The sequence below is a fragment of the Pungitius pungitius genome, chromosome 16 (assembly GCF_949316345.1).
Source record: "Pungitius pungitius chromosome 16, fPunPun2.1, whole genome shotgun sequence".
In the NCBI taxonomy this organism is placed as follows: domain Eukaryota; kingdom Metazoa; phylum Chordata; class Actinopteri; order Perciformes; family Gasterosteidae; genus Pungitius; species Pungitius pungitius.
The window spans coordinates 11,636,256-11,649,686 of NC_084915.1; the positions used below are offsets into that span (position 1 = coordinate 11,636,256).

At 43.6% G+C, this 13,431-nt stretch overlaps 2 protein-coding genes across 3 annotated transcripts; both read left to right on the forward strand.

The window, feature by feature from the left end:
* The first annotated feature begins 467 nt into the window (after positions 1-467).
* Positions 468-9,906, forward strand: scaf4a (SR-related CTD-associated factor 4a). Of its 2 annotated transcripts, none has more exons than XM_037467874.2 (19): positions 468-658; positions 1,720-1,803; positions 1,939-1,983; positions 2,080-2,241; positions 2,378-2,510; positions 2,746-2,882; positions 3,000-3,191; positions 3,313-3,392; positions 3,517-3,586; positions 3,844-4,020; positions 4,214-4,284; positions 4,386-4,576; positions 4,704-4,804; positions 4,908-5,021; positions 5,123-5,279; positions 5,476-5,603; positions 5,962-6,115; positions 6,454-6,609; positions 6,871-9,906. In XM_037467874.2, the coding sequence occupies exons 1-19, from the start codon at positions 629-631 to the stop codon at positions 8,040-8,042; spliced, it is 3,354 nt and encodes a 1,117-aa protein (XP_037323771.2). In that variant the 5' UTR covers positions 468-628; the 3' UTR covers positions 8,043-9,906. The 2 variants fall into 2 exon arrangements, with proteins under 2 accessions (XP_037323771.2, XP_037323772.2); XM_037467875.2 differs by having other exon boundaries at positions 3,000-3,185.
* A 711-nt stretch (positions 9,907-10,617) lies between these two features.
* Positions 10,618-13,109, forward strand: sod1 (superoxide dismutase 1, soluble). Its single transcript, XM_037467101.2, has 4 exons — positions 10,618-10,773; positions 12,249-12,345; positions 12,495-12,682; positions 12,769-13,109. The coding sequence occupies exons 1-4, from the start codon at positions 10,702-10,704 to the stop codon at positions 12,874-12,876; spliced, it is 465 nt and encodes a 154-aa protein (XP_037322998.2). The 5' UTR covers positions 10,618-10,701; the 3' UTR covers positions 12,877-13,109.
* The last annotated feature ends 322 nt before the right edge of the window (positions 13,110-13,431 follow it).

The following is a 13,431-nucleotide window of genomic DNA, read 5'->3' on the forward strand; positions in this document are numbered from 1 at the left end:
AGTTGCAGATGTCATGTAGTGGTTTGAATTCGAGAAGCATCGCAAAACTATAAAAGTGTGGATTTCCCCCAAACTCTGTAACCATTGTTGCTTATGACACTTCGAAGGTAGAACTCAGTTTTCATCCCAGTAACATTGGAAATTGATAGAAATATAATAGACATCACCATTGCTACTTAATTTATATTGTACTATTACCTATTGTGTACCAGTCATTTCAATCACGAATAGTCTTAGCATTTAGTCTTTATGGTCACGTACTACTTCTACAAAGTGGGCCTAAAAGTGGTGTCTTTATTATATATATTATATTTTTTATCCGTTGCACACTACTAAAGGTAGACCCGAAGAGCATTTAGCTCAACAAAAGGAAATGCTCATGAAATCGCCCAGTAACCCTCCTGTACAGCCGCATCTTATGCACAACTCCGCCCCCACGTGGCCAAAACATTGCACAACAAAACAGAATCCCATCATGCTTTGCCCGCCGACCCAAGAGCTACCGATGCTAAGCTAACTGTCGTTAGCCACCGAGAGCGGACATGTTGTACAAATCCTTCCTTGAATAAACATCGCGTTTAGGCCGGGAACCGGGAATTCAGAGGACGACTCGAAGTGTCGGTTAATCATGGATGCCGTCAACGCCTTTAACCACGAGGTAAGCCTCCCCTCGGGGCTCGCCGAGACCGCGCGGTCTCCGAGTCGCAGCGCTGAGTTGCTGTGCGGCTAGTTGTGCAGCTAACTGTGCAGGACTGACCAGTTGGCCTTCTCGGCGAGCTAGCCGGACCCGTGCATCGCGCCTGGCTTTAAGGCTAACCGAGTTAACGCCTGCACTGTAGATGCACCTGCAGAGCAAGTTATGCCGGTACTGAAATAAAACACAGGACTATATGCTAACTAGCGAGCTAACGCAACGCCATATTCAACAGTATTGTAAACCTTGCTCAAAAGTTCGCAAGACCACGGTTTACGTTAGCGCTCGAGAGCATGGTTCCTAACAGTTGTGTTGGAAAACAACACTGTTGGCAAACACACGACCCCATTGTTGTCGGCACAGCGTGCCAGCCGAATGTTCTCAGCCGGAGAAGGGACGTGCACGGCCCGCGTCCAGAAGGCGCCAGGCCGAGACGCTGTGAGAGTATGGCCTGAGGGCTGAGCTTCGATGCTGGCCCAGCCGTAAGACGGGTCAAGTCATCCACTGGTGTTTTATAAGGTTCCTGTCGTGTCTGCTGAATTATGTTCCGAGTGGTAAACACAAACAAACCTGTGGTGTAACTTAACCGGTCCTAATGTGTTTGTGACAGCAGATCATAATAAACCCCATGAGCTGGTGTGCTGCACCCTCAAGAGCATTTTCTATCTCACAAATGTAAACAGAGGAAACCTGCACTTTAGTACTGGATCTTTTTATTAAAATCCTATTGCACCAACCCGCTATGAAGTATCCTCAGAAGTAGTCCCCCTGTCAACTGTGTGGAGTTTATTTCTGATTCATTTGTTCTGTAACTGTATCTCATCAGTGGCAACTGATACAAGCTAGGTGTTATAATTAAACAAACGGGTATATCATTATTAAATGGGGATCAGCCCTGTTAAGTTTATGATCAACATGATACAAGTTAATTTTTCCAGTTTAAATGATTGGCATCGCCTCTGAAACCCCTCAAGCAGTCTCCTCTCCTCCTGCCATCTCACCCAACCATCATCTACTCTGTCTAGTTATTCTCGTTGATGGACTCCAAGCCTCCAATCTCTCGGGCTAAAATGATCTCCATCACCAAATCGGCCATCAAAGCTATGAAAGTAAGAAATTGTTTGTCATTCCTTCGTTATAAGAGTTACTTTAGGATTTATCCGGACAGTATTCTCTCTATTCTGTATTTTCATTTTAAGTCCAATCTAAGTGATAACCTGCTTTCTTGCTTCTTTCTTTCTCAGCTCTACAAACATGTGGTCCAGATAGTGGAGAAGTTTATCAAAAAGGTGGGACGAGCCTGTTGTACATTCAGTTATCACCCATTTCCATTTTATGAAACATGAACTAACCCACTGTGTGTTTTCCCCATGTGTTCTCATTAGTGTAAGCCGGAGTACAAGGTAGCTGGCCTGTATGTGGTGGATTCCATTGTTCGGCAGTCGAGGCACCAGTTTGGATCTGACAAGGACGTGTTTGGCCCAAGGTTTACCAAAAATATTACAGGAACCTTTGAGAACCTGTGCCTTTGCCCAGTACATGAGAGGGTAAGAAAACAAAGCAATAGGTGAATGATTCTGTAACTTTTGGACTATAGTTTTGTATTCACAAACAAGGATTTACCTCCCTCCTCCTAAATCAGCTTCCTGTAATTCCCCTTGCTTTCTTATTTTCCTTTTGTAGAGTAAGATTGTGCGGGTGTTGAACCTATGGCAGAAGAACAGGGTGTTCAAGATTGAGGTTATTCAGCCCCTCCTGGACATGGCAGCGGGCTCTAGCAGCGCTGCTGCATCCTACACAGGCTCAGATGACCCAGGTAATTTGTGGAAAAAATTACAAAATATTTGTGATATTGCATTTTATAGATATAAAGCAGTTTTGTTTTTGTTTATTTTTCCTCTCATTTTGCTGTGCAACCTGATGACGGATAATACACTACCTTGTAACAATTAAATAATAATCTGCTTAAGTATTGCTGTGCTTTCATTAGAAGACATGTGCCCCCCTCCCACCCCTTCCTGCACACATTCTTCTGGTGTATCTCCCCTCAGGTTCTTCCCCACCTCCCGCCAAAGAAACAGTTTCCGGGGTAACAGAAAACTCCACTACGACATCCTCTGCTCAGCTGCAAAACGCAGATGCCTTTGCCGCTGTGGCACAGCTCTTCCAGTCCACGCAGGGTCAGCAGGTGTGTGTGTGTGTGTGTACCACGGCACACCTGTTTAAGCTTTGACCACACTCGTTTTGCTTTTTTTTTTTACCTTTGCTTGCCTTTCTCATCGACGGCCACTTTCACTTCTTCCAGCTTCAACAAATGCTCCAGAACTTTCAGCAGCAGCCCGGGATGCTGGACACCGACTCTCAGCCTGCGGTCCATGCCAGTCAAACACAGGCTCCAAACGTTACCGCTGGTCTGCCCGTGGTCGCCCAGCAACCGCCTCCGCTCAGCCAAGCTGCCCAAGCCATCCAGCAGAAAGCCGCCTTTGACAAGGTGGAAGTGCGTTTCTGTATTTGCATATACCATCAACAACTTTTAATACTCAGAGCAACATTTCATTGGTCAGCCACTGTTTCGAAAGACCGTCCTTTGAGTATAATTCGTTTATTACCTCTCTTAGAAACTTCTGGACCGTTTTGACTATGATGATGAACCAGAAGTTGGAGAAGAAACAAAGAAGGATGAATCTCATGCCTCCTTGTAAGTATTTGATTTATTGTGCATGATGCAGCCGCTCCGCAATGCCGCGAAAAGGGATACTCTGATTGATTTTTAAAAAATGAATTTATAGCTGTGAAGCTAATGGGTTATATTTTATCCTTAGTATGCAACAGCCTCCAGGCTTCCAACAGCACTTTCAACCGCCAGGGATGTTGCAAGATTTCTCACAACAGGTAATAAAAGCAAACCTTTCTAGTTGTATAAGAAATCACTTTTATAGCATTCTAATTTTTAGGTTTAGGTTTGTATTTTTTTTTTGTTACTATTTAAAATTTCCATGTAATATTATCAAATAAATAAATTTCTTGTCGATTTTTGGTTTATATATTATATTTACCATGGACAGCAAATAATTTACTTTCAAATACATTTTCGATTTAGAAACCTCTGTTGTATGCACATTATTTATCATTCCAGTTGTCTTTCTTAGGTCCCTCTGCCTCCTAATGGCCAGCTGCAGGCCTATGGTTTACAGCCAGGACAAAGCTTCCCAGTTATGATGCCTCCTTTGGGTCACGCTATGCCCGGGCAGCCGCCCCCTGGTTCTACTGGGCCTCCAGGCTTCCCAGGGCTGTACCCTCCCCCCAATGCAGCCCAGCAACAACAGGTAGATTTAAAAATGGTTTGAAGGGTGTTGAGCAGAACATGTCATTGTAAAATTCAGTTGATAAACAGAAATTTACAGTATTTATTTTTCTTTTACATTTACAATAAAATTTAAAACTGATGTCAGAAAAAACTGCTAAACTATCTAAATGTTGTCATCGATTTATAACCGTGCATTTTCGATATCCTATCAGGATTCAATTGATATGGACCATTCATCTATGAGGGATGGCAGACATGGCCGACGATCGCACTCAGGCTCCAGGTAGGCATCACAAATGGAACAAACCTTTTCTCTCAGAATCTTTTGTTTTATATGGATAAGCTTTTGAACATATCAAAAAATGCATATTTTTTTCCCTCCAGATCTCCAAAGCGAAGGAGGTCACGGTCTAATTCCCGTTCACGGCGGTCCAGGCACAGGCGATCCCGCTCCCACTCCAGAGACCGGCGTCACCATTCCCCACGCCCTCGCTCGCTGGAGCGCAGGGAGAGGGAGAAGGAGAGAGAGCGACGGCAGAAAGGCCTTCCAGCACCCAAGAGCGAGACACTCAGCAGTGAGTCATTCTCTATTTATGGCCCTATTTTTTCAAGTATATGGACATGGACCGGAAATTACCTGTTTGATGAATGTGGTTTTCAGTAGTTACATAAAAACAATTTTTTTTTCTGTCTCCCTGACAGTTTGCAGTACAACTCTCTGGGTGGGCCAGCTGGACAAGCGAACGCAACAGCACGATGTGGCCTCTTTACTGGAAGAGTTCGGGGAAATAGAGTCCATAAATGTAAGTTTTGACGTGTATAGATACATTACGCGCTGTGTATTTTATAACAATATACAATACAGGTGGTTTTCCCCCTCACCCTCTTTCCTCCTCCCTTGTCAAGATGATCCCTCCACGTGGCTGTGCCTATATCCTCATGATAAATAGGCAGGATGCCTTCAAGGCTCTGCAGAAGCTCAGTAGAGGATCTCACAAAGTGAACCAAAAATCCATCAAGGTGAGTGAGCAACGCCGGTTGCTGCTTAGAAAAAGCAAGTGGAAAGAAAACTGAGAAATGTCTCTTGAATTAATAATTATTTTTTCCTAATTTCCTGCCAGATTGCTTGGGCACTAAACAAGGGCATAAAGCCCGAGTTTAAACAGTACTGGGACGTGGAGCTGGGTGTAACCTATGTACCGTGGTCTAAAATCCAAGAGGCTCAGTTGGAGGAGCTCAAAGAAGGAGGCATCCTGGATCTAGACACCTTATCGCCAGGTTAGAGCTCTCGACAGGCATATGAACATCATACCAACAAGACATAAGAGCTGCGAGGTCCAGTTACCCATAATTAGCTTCAATAGCTAAGTCAACGCATATACTGCTCTTATTCACTTAAGTTGTATTATTTATCTTATCGTGTATCATAGTTTATATGCCAGTGTGCCTTTTAACGTGTCTTGTCTTTCTTCAGAGTGGAGTGGAGTGAGGAAGTCTCTCGGCCTTCAGGAGGAGCTCACCCACAACGGCCGCTCGGAGCTCCAGCACCTGGAGGAAACACAAGTGCCACCTCCTTCTGCCGCGGCGGCTCCTCCTGCACAGGTAAACGACAATGACTGCAAGATATTAGTGTAACTGAATGATTGTAACATATCATTCTGAAACTTGTAGTTATGGTAGATACAGATGTATCACCGTTCTTTTGTCGTTTGAAGAAGCCACAGCCAAGTGCAATCAAAACACTTTGTATTTTATATTTTTTTTTTGATGCTGTAACATATATATATATATATATATATATATATATATATATATATATATATATATATATATATATATATATATATATATATATGTTACAGCATCAAAAAAAAAATAGACACACCTGAGTTCAATTTGAAATTATAACAAATAACATTGTCACCCAAAATCTTAATTGAAGGCCTATAAATGTTCTCAGGTTCCTCCGATGCAGCAGCCCATGGTTGGTGTGGGTTCTCTCCAGCCCCCTGTTTTCCCCGGGCCCATGGGCATGCCTCCGCCTTCCTTCCCCCCGGGCATCCCTCCTCCACCTTTCATCCGACCTGGCTTCAACCCCATGCAGATGCCTCCAGGTAGTGACTTCCTTCGGCCGTCGTCAGTCTCTCACGGGCATTCCTCCAACTCAAATGATCTTAATCGCTACTGAAAGAAAGATTCAGCTGCTCCTTTGTGTATCTGGTGTCGTATGGAGCTCATGATGAAATAATCGTTGGAAAACGGGGGGGAAAAAGACAATTGGGTGGGAATATTTTATTAAGTAAATGCTTCTTTTTGAAATTGCATCATGAACCCCTCTGGCTGGACTGCTTTTATCAACAAATCACCTTTTCAGAGGCTATGGTTCAGTTTTGTAGTTCCACGCCAGCTAAAACAAACCAAACCCTAACTCCTTTCCCCGTTCTGTTCCCAGGTTACCCTCCCCCGGGGACCATGCCCCTCGGCCCTCTTCCTCCCTCCAAAGGTGGAGTTGAAGATCCGTCTCTGGACCCAATGGGTCTGGGCAACAGGAAAAATGACGAAATCCCGGAGGGTCCCAACATCTTCAACAACCAGATGGGACTCATGGGTCAGTTGGATTTACTCTGCACTTTTTAGATTGAGTTTGTTCATTAAAACTGGGGGCATCTCATCTATTAAACAAAATGTGCATCGGATCAATTGTTTCTCAATCAATCCATTTGAATGATGTCTAGTTGATTTAGATAATTGAAGAATCACACAGTGTGTCTAGTGACATGTGTTCATGCTTCTCAAATGGTACGTTTTGAACCCTTCATGAAAGTTGGGTTAACATTAAAGCTGTATTTCGTATTTCTTTCCCTGGCAGGTAACCAGTTGGGAGGACCTCCAGGTTCCCTCCCCGGTGCTCCCCCTGGAAACATCCAACCCCCTCCTGGTGGTCTGCTTGGCGCACGGCCCGGTATAATTCCCCTCCAGCGTCCTCCGGTTCCCCCGCCACCACACATGCAGCGTTTCCCCCCACCCCACGGGCCACGGCCCCCTCACCACAACATGCCACCTATGCCCCCGCAGATGATTGCAAGAGGGCCCCACCCTCAAATGATGCACCATGACCCCCCTCCACTTAAAGGAGGCTTTGGAATGATGTCTCCCCACAATATGAGGGCGCCTTTCCCACCACATGGACAGGGCCCTCCTCCGCCGGGTCCTCCTCCTTTTATCAGACCGGGGGTGCCTCACCCCCTGGAGGAGCCAGAAGAAACGGATAGTAGACCATTCAGGGGAGACAGGCCCGCGTTCAGGGACAGAGAGCCAGAGCGGGACAGGGAGAGGGACTGGGACAGGGACAGAGAGCGGGACAGAGGTTTTGGAGGTGGAAGGCGTCTATTTGGCGATGGAGGGAGGGGTGGAGGCGGTGACCGAATGGAAGGGAGGGACCGACCCGGAGGCTGGCAAGAAGATGGAGGAGGTCAACGTGGGGGTGGGTGGGACAGAGACCGCGATCGGGACAGAGATCGGGAGAGAGACCGCGATCGAGACAGAGACAGACGCGACTGGAGGGAAAAGAGGAACAGCCTGGATAGCGACAGGGAGCGGGGGAGGAGCGATGATGGGGATAGGGACCGAGGGAGGGCAGAAGGAGGAGAACGGGGAAAGGTAGAAGGAGGGAGTCTAGAAAGAGGGAAAAGAGCTGAGGGAAAAGAAGGGGACAGGCCAAGGCGGTCCGAGAGACGAGAGAGGACCACCCGGTGGGACAGGGACGATCGATTGGCGGACCTGGAAAACAAGGAAAGACTTCAGACCCCTAATGCAACAGAGCCAACCCCTGTGACTCTTGGTGTAACTGCGGAAACGGGCAAAGAACCAAGTGCGGCGGCTTCTGAAAAGAAGGCCGATTGTGAACTTTTAACTCCAGAGGCAACAGCCGCTGCAGAAGAGCGGACGCCTTCTGTGCCCTCGCCCTCCGCTCAAAGTGAGCCCACAGAAACACAACAGGAAGCAGCATCAGAGAGTGGCTCACTGCTCCTTCAGCCATAGACTGCTGTGAACCACTGAATGATGATGATGATTATTATTATAAATATTTTTTTTATAAAAGGTCTTTTTCACAATATTAGGCGTCCTCATCTCCTGGCATAAGATTTCGATTACGTTTGTCAGTGGGTGATTGAACTTGTCTTTACAAACCACCGTCTCCCAGACGTGTTGTCAAACGTATGTAAATGACTCTTTTCAGAAAGACTGGTTTTATGGTCAAATTTGGCTTTGCTTCTGGAAACATGACCACATGAAAATTGGTTAGGTTAAATTGCTGTATTTAAACTTTCACATGTTAGGTTTCCCTGTAAGATGAAAGAATGAACACGTGTTTGCATGTTATCATTTATCTGTCCTTTCTAGGTTAATTGAGCTTAGCTTTTATGTTTTTAGAAAAGTTCTACAAAGTGGGTTTACAGACAGTGAAAACCAATTTAGTTCTATGACACAAATGTATTTTTTACTTCATTGCCTTATCTGTATGATAGCAGGCCTTCCTCATCAAGGTGAATATGTTCATTTTAAAACGTCAAACACTGAATAGCTTCCTCTCAAACAAACTGATATGAGAATGCAGACACCATTTACTTAACTTTATGTTGTTTTCGTCTCATCTTGTGCTTCATGTCCGCCCTCCACTGCGAGATCACAGCCTTTAATGCACAGCATTGAAAGGACCGTCTCGGCCTTAAAGGCCAATCAAGTACGTTGTAGGTGTTTTGAATTGGGAAAGAAAAGTACACGTCGGGGTAGACTTGTTGGTATGTCACACCAAAAATTAGACTTGCTACTTTGCTGACACCAATTGTTGAGCCCCCCTTTTGATTATGTCCCTGCTTTTCATCCTTTGAAACACACTTTATTTCAGGTAGAAAAACGTATTGTATGTAAAATACATGGTTTTATTGAAGTTTATCTCTACCACTAGTATTGGAACTTGATAGTCATATTTGGCTGAGAACTGAAATGTTGTCCAAACACATATCATTATAAGATTTAAGGAATCCTGAATGCTTCCCAATCTTCTAATATGCGGTTCTTATCCAGCTTCACTTAAGATCTTTTAATTATTTGTGTGTATATAGGTATATATATATTTTTGGCAAATCATTAAACGTTGTGGGGGCTCGATGACATATTCAGAAAATCAGATGAGACATTTTGACGTAACACGGAAAAAAACAAGATACATTCGGGTCATGGTGATACTGTATATATCGCCCCTGTAAAATTGTGGATGTAAAGAAATCAGATGTTATATTCATGGCTCTGTTTTCAGAAGTCAAAGATTTTGGTCAAAAGTCATTTTCAATGACTGCACCCTGTTCAAAAACTAAAGTAAAAACAAAAAAAAAATGATTAAGCAAATCTTTTGTCCTGGCTTCTGTTTAATGTTTTCACAAGTACTTTTCAGAACTAATATTCCCGTTGAAGTTGTTATGTTTATACAGTGAACGTTGCGTCTGTTTCACTGCAGACGAGCTTTAACTAAAGTTATTAACATTTGAAGACCAGATTCTTCAAATCCAACCCTTCCTAAAATCTATTTAACAAAGGCATAGAATGCAAAACTAAGGAGATGAAATGAAGAGATTTGCTTGCAACACACTGCTGTAAATATGCTTCTATCACTGACGATTCAAAACTGCATTTGTGGTTTATGATCTGTGATTTGTTTATCGTAGAGAAGCAAATTGACTGGGAAGGAAAAGTCTTGCTTTAACTTTTTTTTTTTTTTTAACTCCTGAGGGTTTAAAAGTTGACAGATGTTTTTTATGATTTGTTAGTAACACAAAACACATGGACATAATACCTCCAATATTTCAGCCAGAGGAAAGTGTTTTTAATAAACTATTTTTGTACCAAATACATTTGCTTGTTCAAATTACATTCTATGTTTTACTGTTGGTACACATAGTGGTCTGTTTAAATGGCTCAGGCCTGATATTTATCATGTTAACGCTTACAGCTCACAGGTGGATATTTGATGTCTTTCAAATATCTAAGGAGCCGTTAAGGCTTAAAATGAGCTTAGAACTGGTTTTGTGCTGATCAGCATGTGGTTTTGTCGGGGCATGTGACTGTGTGACTAAATGTCATTTTAACAGTCTCGCCTTGCATCTTATTCGCTGTAAATGCACTAATAAACACTAATAACAATAGATAGATTGTAGGCTGTGCGGGAGCATCTGCCTTGATTATGGCAGTTTTTACCTTCATCAAGTATGTGACATAACTGTCAGCAGTGTAGCCCCAAGGTATTAAGAAAGGAGATACAAATATTAGGCCATTGATATTCAAACATTTTTCCTGGAAACACTAGTCAATATAACAACAATAGTACTGATAGATGACTGATGGATTAAGATGCATTTTTATAAATTACAATTTGTAATGGCGAGAATTATTCTAACAATGCAGTGCAATGCGAATATGTCATGTGGCCCTTGCAAAATGTATTATGGATTTGTTCACCCGCCTAATAGGTCAAGATCAGTGGCCAATCAAAATATGTCATTTTGAGTATAGTCAATTCCGATTGGCTGTCTGTATTACACGCCCGCCCATCCGAAGCCTACAAATATACTTGTCTCCACACAGTACTCTCTACCTACCAAGCTTACCAGGAACTTGGCCATCGTCTGAAACTACTGCGAAGATGGTTGTGAAAGCTGTCTGTGTGCTGAAAGGAGCTGGCGAGACCACTGGGACCATTTATTTTGAGCAGGAGGTAAGGCGTGAAACGTCTACTTCAGCGGAGGAACTATCTAGTTAGCCGTTTTATTTATACTCACCGTTAGCGCGTCAATGCTATACTAAGCTAACGTTAAATCCTCCCTTCACCGGTGTAACGATAGGTTTGACGGTTCGACTTTAGCTATCTGGCTAACGGCTCTTATTACGTTTGAATGACCACACGTCAAAATTGGTCAGATTTAAGGTTTGCAACCCACCGCGGACCAAGGTCCGTGCTCTCTAACATCGGACACGCTTATTTAACGCAAACAGACGTTAGCCCGCACGTCAAAGCAGCAAATGAGCGCTTAAGTGCGCACGCAGACCGAGCGGCGTGTTACTCAACGCTAACGATCACCTTTTTATTAAGGCTGAGCCTGTGAACTTAGTGAGGACCCAACAGTGCCGTAAAAGTGGTAACCTTTGCACGTTTAAGGCCTGCGTTTTTTTTGTATTTTATTAATGATCAACAGCGCGTACATTGAAGCCGCCTGTTGCATAATTCCAGCGTGAGCGAGGTGCCCAACGCTTACATTGCATGGTCTGATCTAAGGTTGAAACTATTTATTACTATTTACTGTTTCGTTTTTGCAGCCGTTCTGTTGAAAGGAGAGTTTCATTTTTTAAAGTTGCACCAGCTTTTAAAACCAGCGCGAAGCATACACTTGCCCACTAACGCGTCTGTTTTTTTTTTTTGCTGCTTACACCCCGTTTTGGCTCCCTTTGCCTCGGCTGCGTGGCCTTGTAGATGAGGTCAGAGTGGAGCGGGGAAACTGTCTCTACCGGGGGGGGGGGCGTGTTGTCCTTGTGGAAGACTCACACAATCCATGAGCTGACGGCGTGTTCGAAGATTTTCTCCAGTCAAGTTGGCCATCCTAACTTGATGGCACTGCATTAGCACGCAGTCAGTCCAAGGGGCAGCTGTTTTGGATTGCTGCCCTAGTTTTGCATTGATCGGTCTGCCTTCATGGATGGAGACTTGATTTTTGTAGAACTAATCAGATCCTTAACAAAGCTAATGTCAGCGTGCTGTCACATGCACACCGGACTGTCACCAGCATAACACAAAAGACAAGGGGCCCGATCCATGCCTCCATAGACAATAAGTTCCTTTCACTCACGGCTTAGTGTTTCAGGGCATTGTCTGACTTTTTGAGCCCATTTTTTTTAAGAACACTTCCCTCGAGTTTCTCAAGTAAACGTTTACTAAGTGATTTATTTAATAAGGCTTTTTGGAGAATTCTGTATGCAGAGTTGGCTTGTTGACAAGAGAAGCTTGTCAGTTTTAAATTTGCTTTGGAATATCAATATTTACCATTCAAAGCCTTCAAGATTTTTAATTTTTTTTTCATGATATTGTTCCTTGTTTTAAATATTGTAATTTATGTTACCACGTGACTGCCTAGAGATTGTAAATTTGATGGAAACACACCTGCCTCTGACAGCTCTTTTGTCCTCTTGATTGGTCAGAGTGATAAAGCGCCTGTGAAGCTGACCGGTGAAATCAAAGGCCTCACTCCTGGAGAGCATGGTTTCCATGTTCATGCTTTCGGAGACAATACAAACGGTAAGAATCTGCTAATGGTTGTGTAAAGCTGAGGTTTCTAAAAATTCTATCCCTGCAAATTAATATTACTGTATTTCACAGGTTGTTTTAAACCTATACTGCTAATTGAGTACTTTCTGATGGCGGGTGTAATTTTATTTGTTTCCAAGGGTGCATTAGTGCAGGCCCTCACTTCAATCCCCACAGCAAGACTCACGCAGGCCCTAATGATGAAATCAGGCATGTTGGCGACTTGGGAAATGTGACTGCTGGAGATGATCAGGTTGCCAAGATAGACATCACGGACAAGGTGATCACCCTCACTGGCCAGTACTCAATCATTGGCAGAACCATGGTGGTAAGTAAAAGCATTATTGCAAATAGAAATGAGCCTCTAGGTGTTGGTGATGAAAACAAACTCAGCGTTTTATGTCCTGTTTTTAGATCCACGAGAAGGCAGACGACCTGGGAAAAGGGGGCAACGAAGAGAGTCTAAAGACAGGAAATGCTGGTGGGCGTCTGGCGTGTGGGGTCATCGGCATCGCCCAGTAAACTCAACCAGGACGTTCAGCACTGGAAAAAGATTAACGAAAGCACTTACTGAGACCAACATAGCTTCTCAATGTGACAGTTTGTCCTTTTCAATCCTCTGGCTTTTTATCGAGTAGTTGAGCCATGCATCACGATGTTTGTTCCTCATGACAATCTGTATGTATGGGTTTGTGTCTGCTGATTAGTTTTGGTCAGATTGAATTGGTAATAAACTGATCCAAACAATGACAGAAGCTGTTGGTTCATCAGAATCTTGTGTGGTAGTTCTGTGTTCACTTGGAAAACCAGGAATAAGTGAACCAGTCTGTTGTTGGAGCTTGAAGTGACCGCTCTGCCTGCAAACTCAATGTTATTTTGATATTAGAGTTTCACATAGCATGTCTCTGCCTTTTCTGTTAATTGGACCTTTACAACCTTCGGGGAGTGTTAGACCCCCCAGTGGTGGAATAATTTCATGAGAAATTCTAACATTTTTAGGGATTATGTCACCTTAACGCATGCACTACTTGCGTTTAACTAAAGGTTGTCTTTCTATAATGGAGTAACACTTTTGAA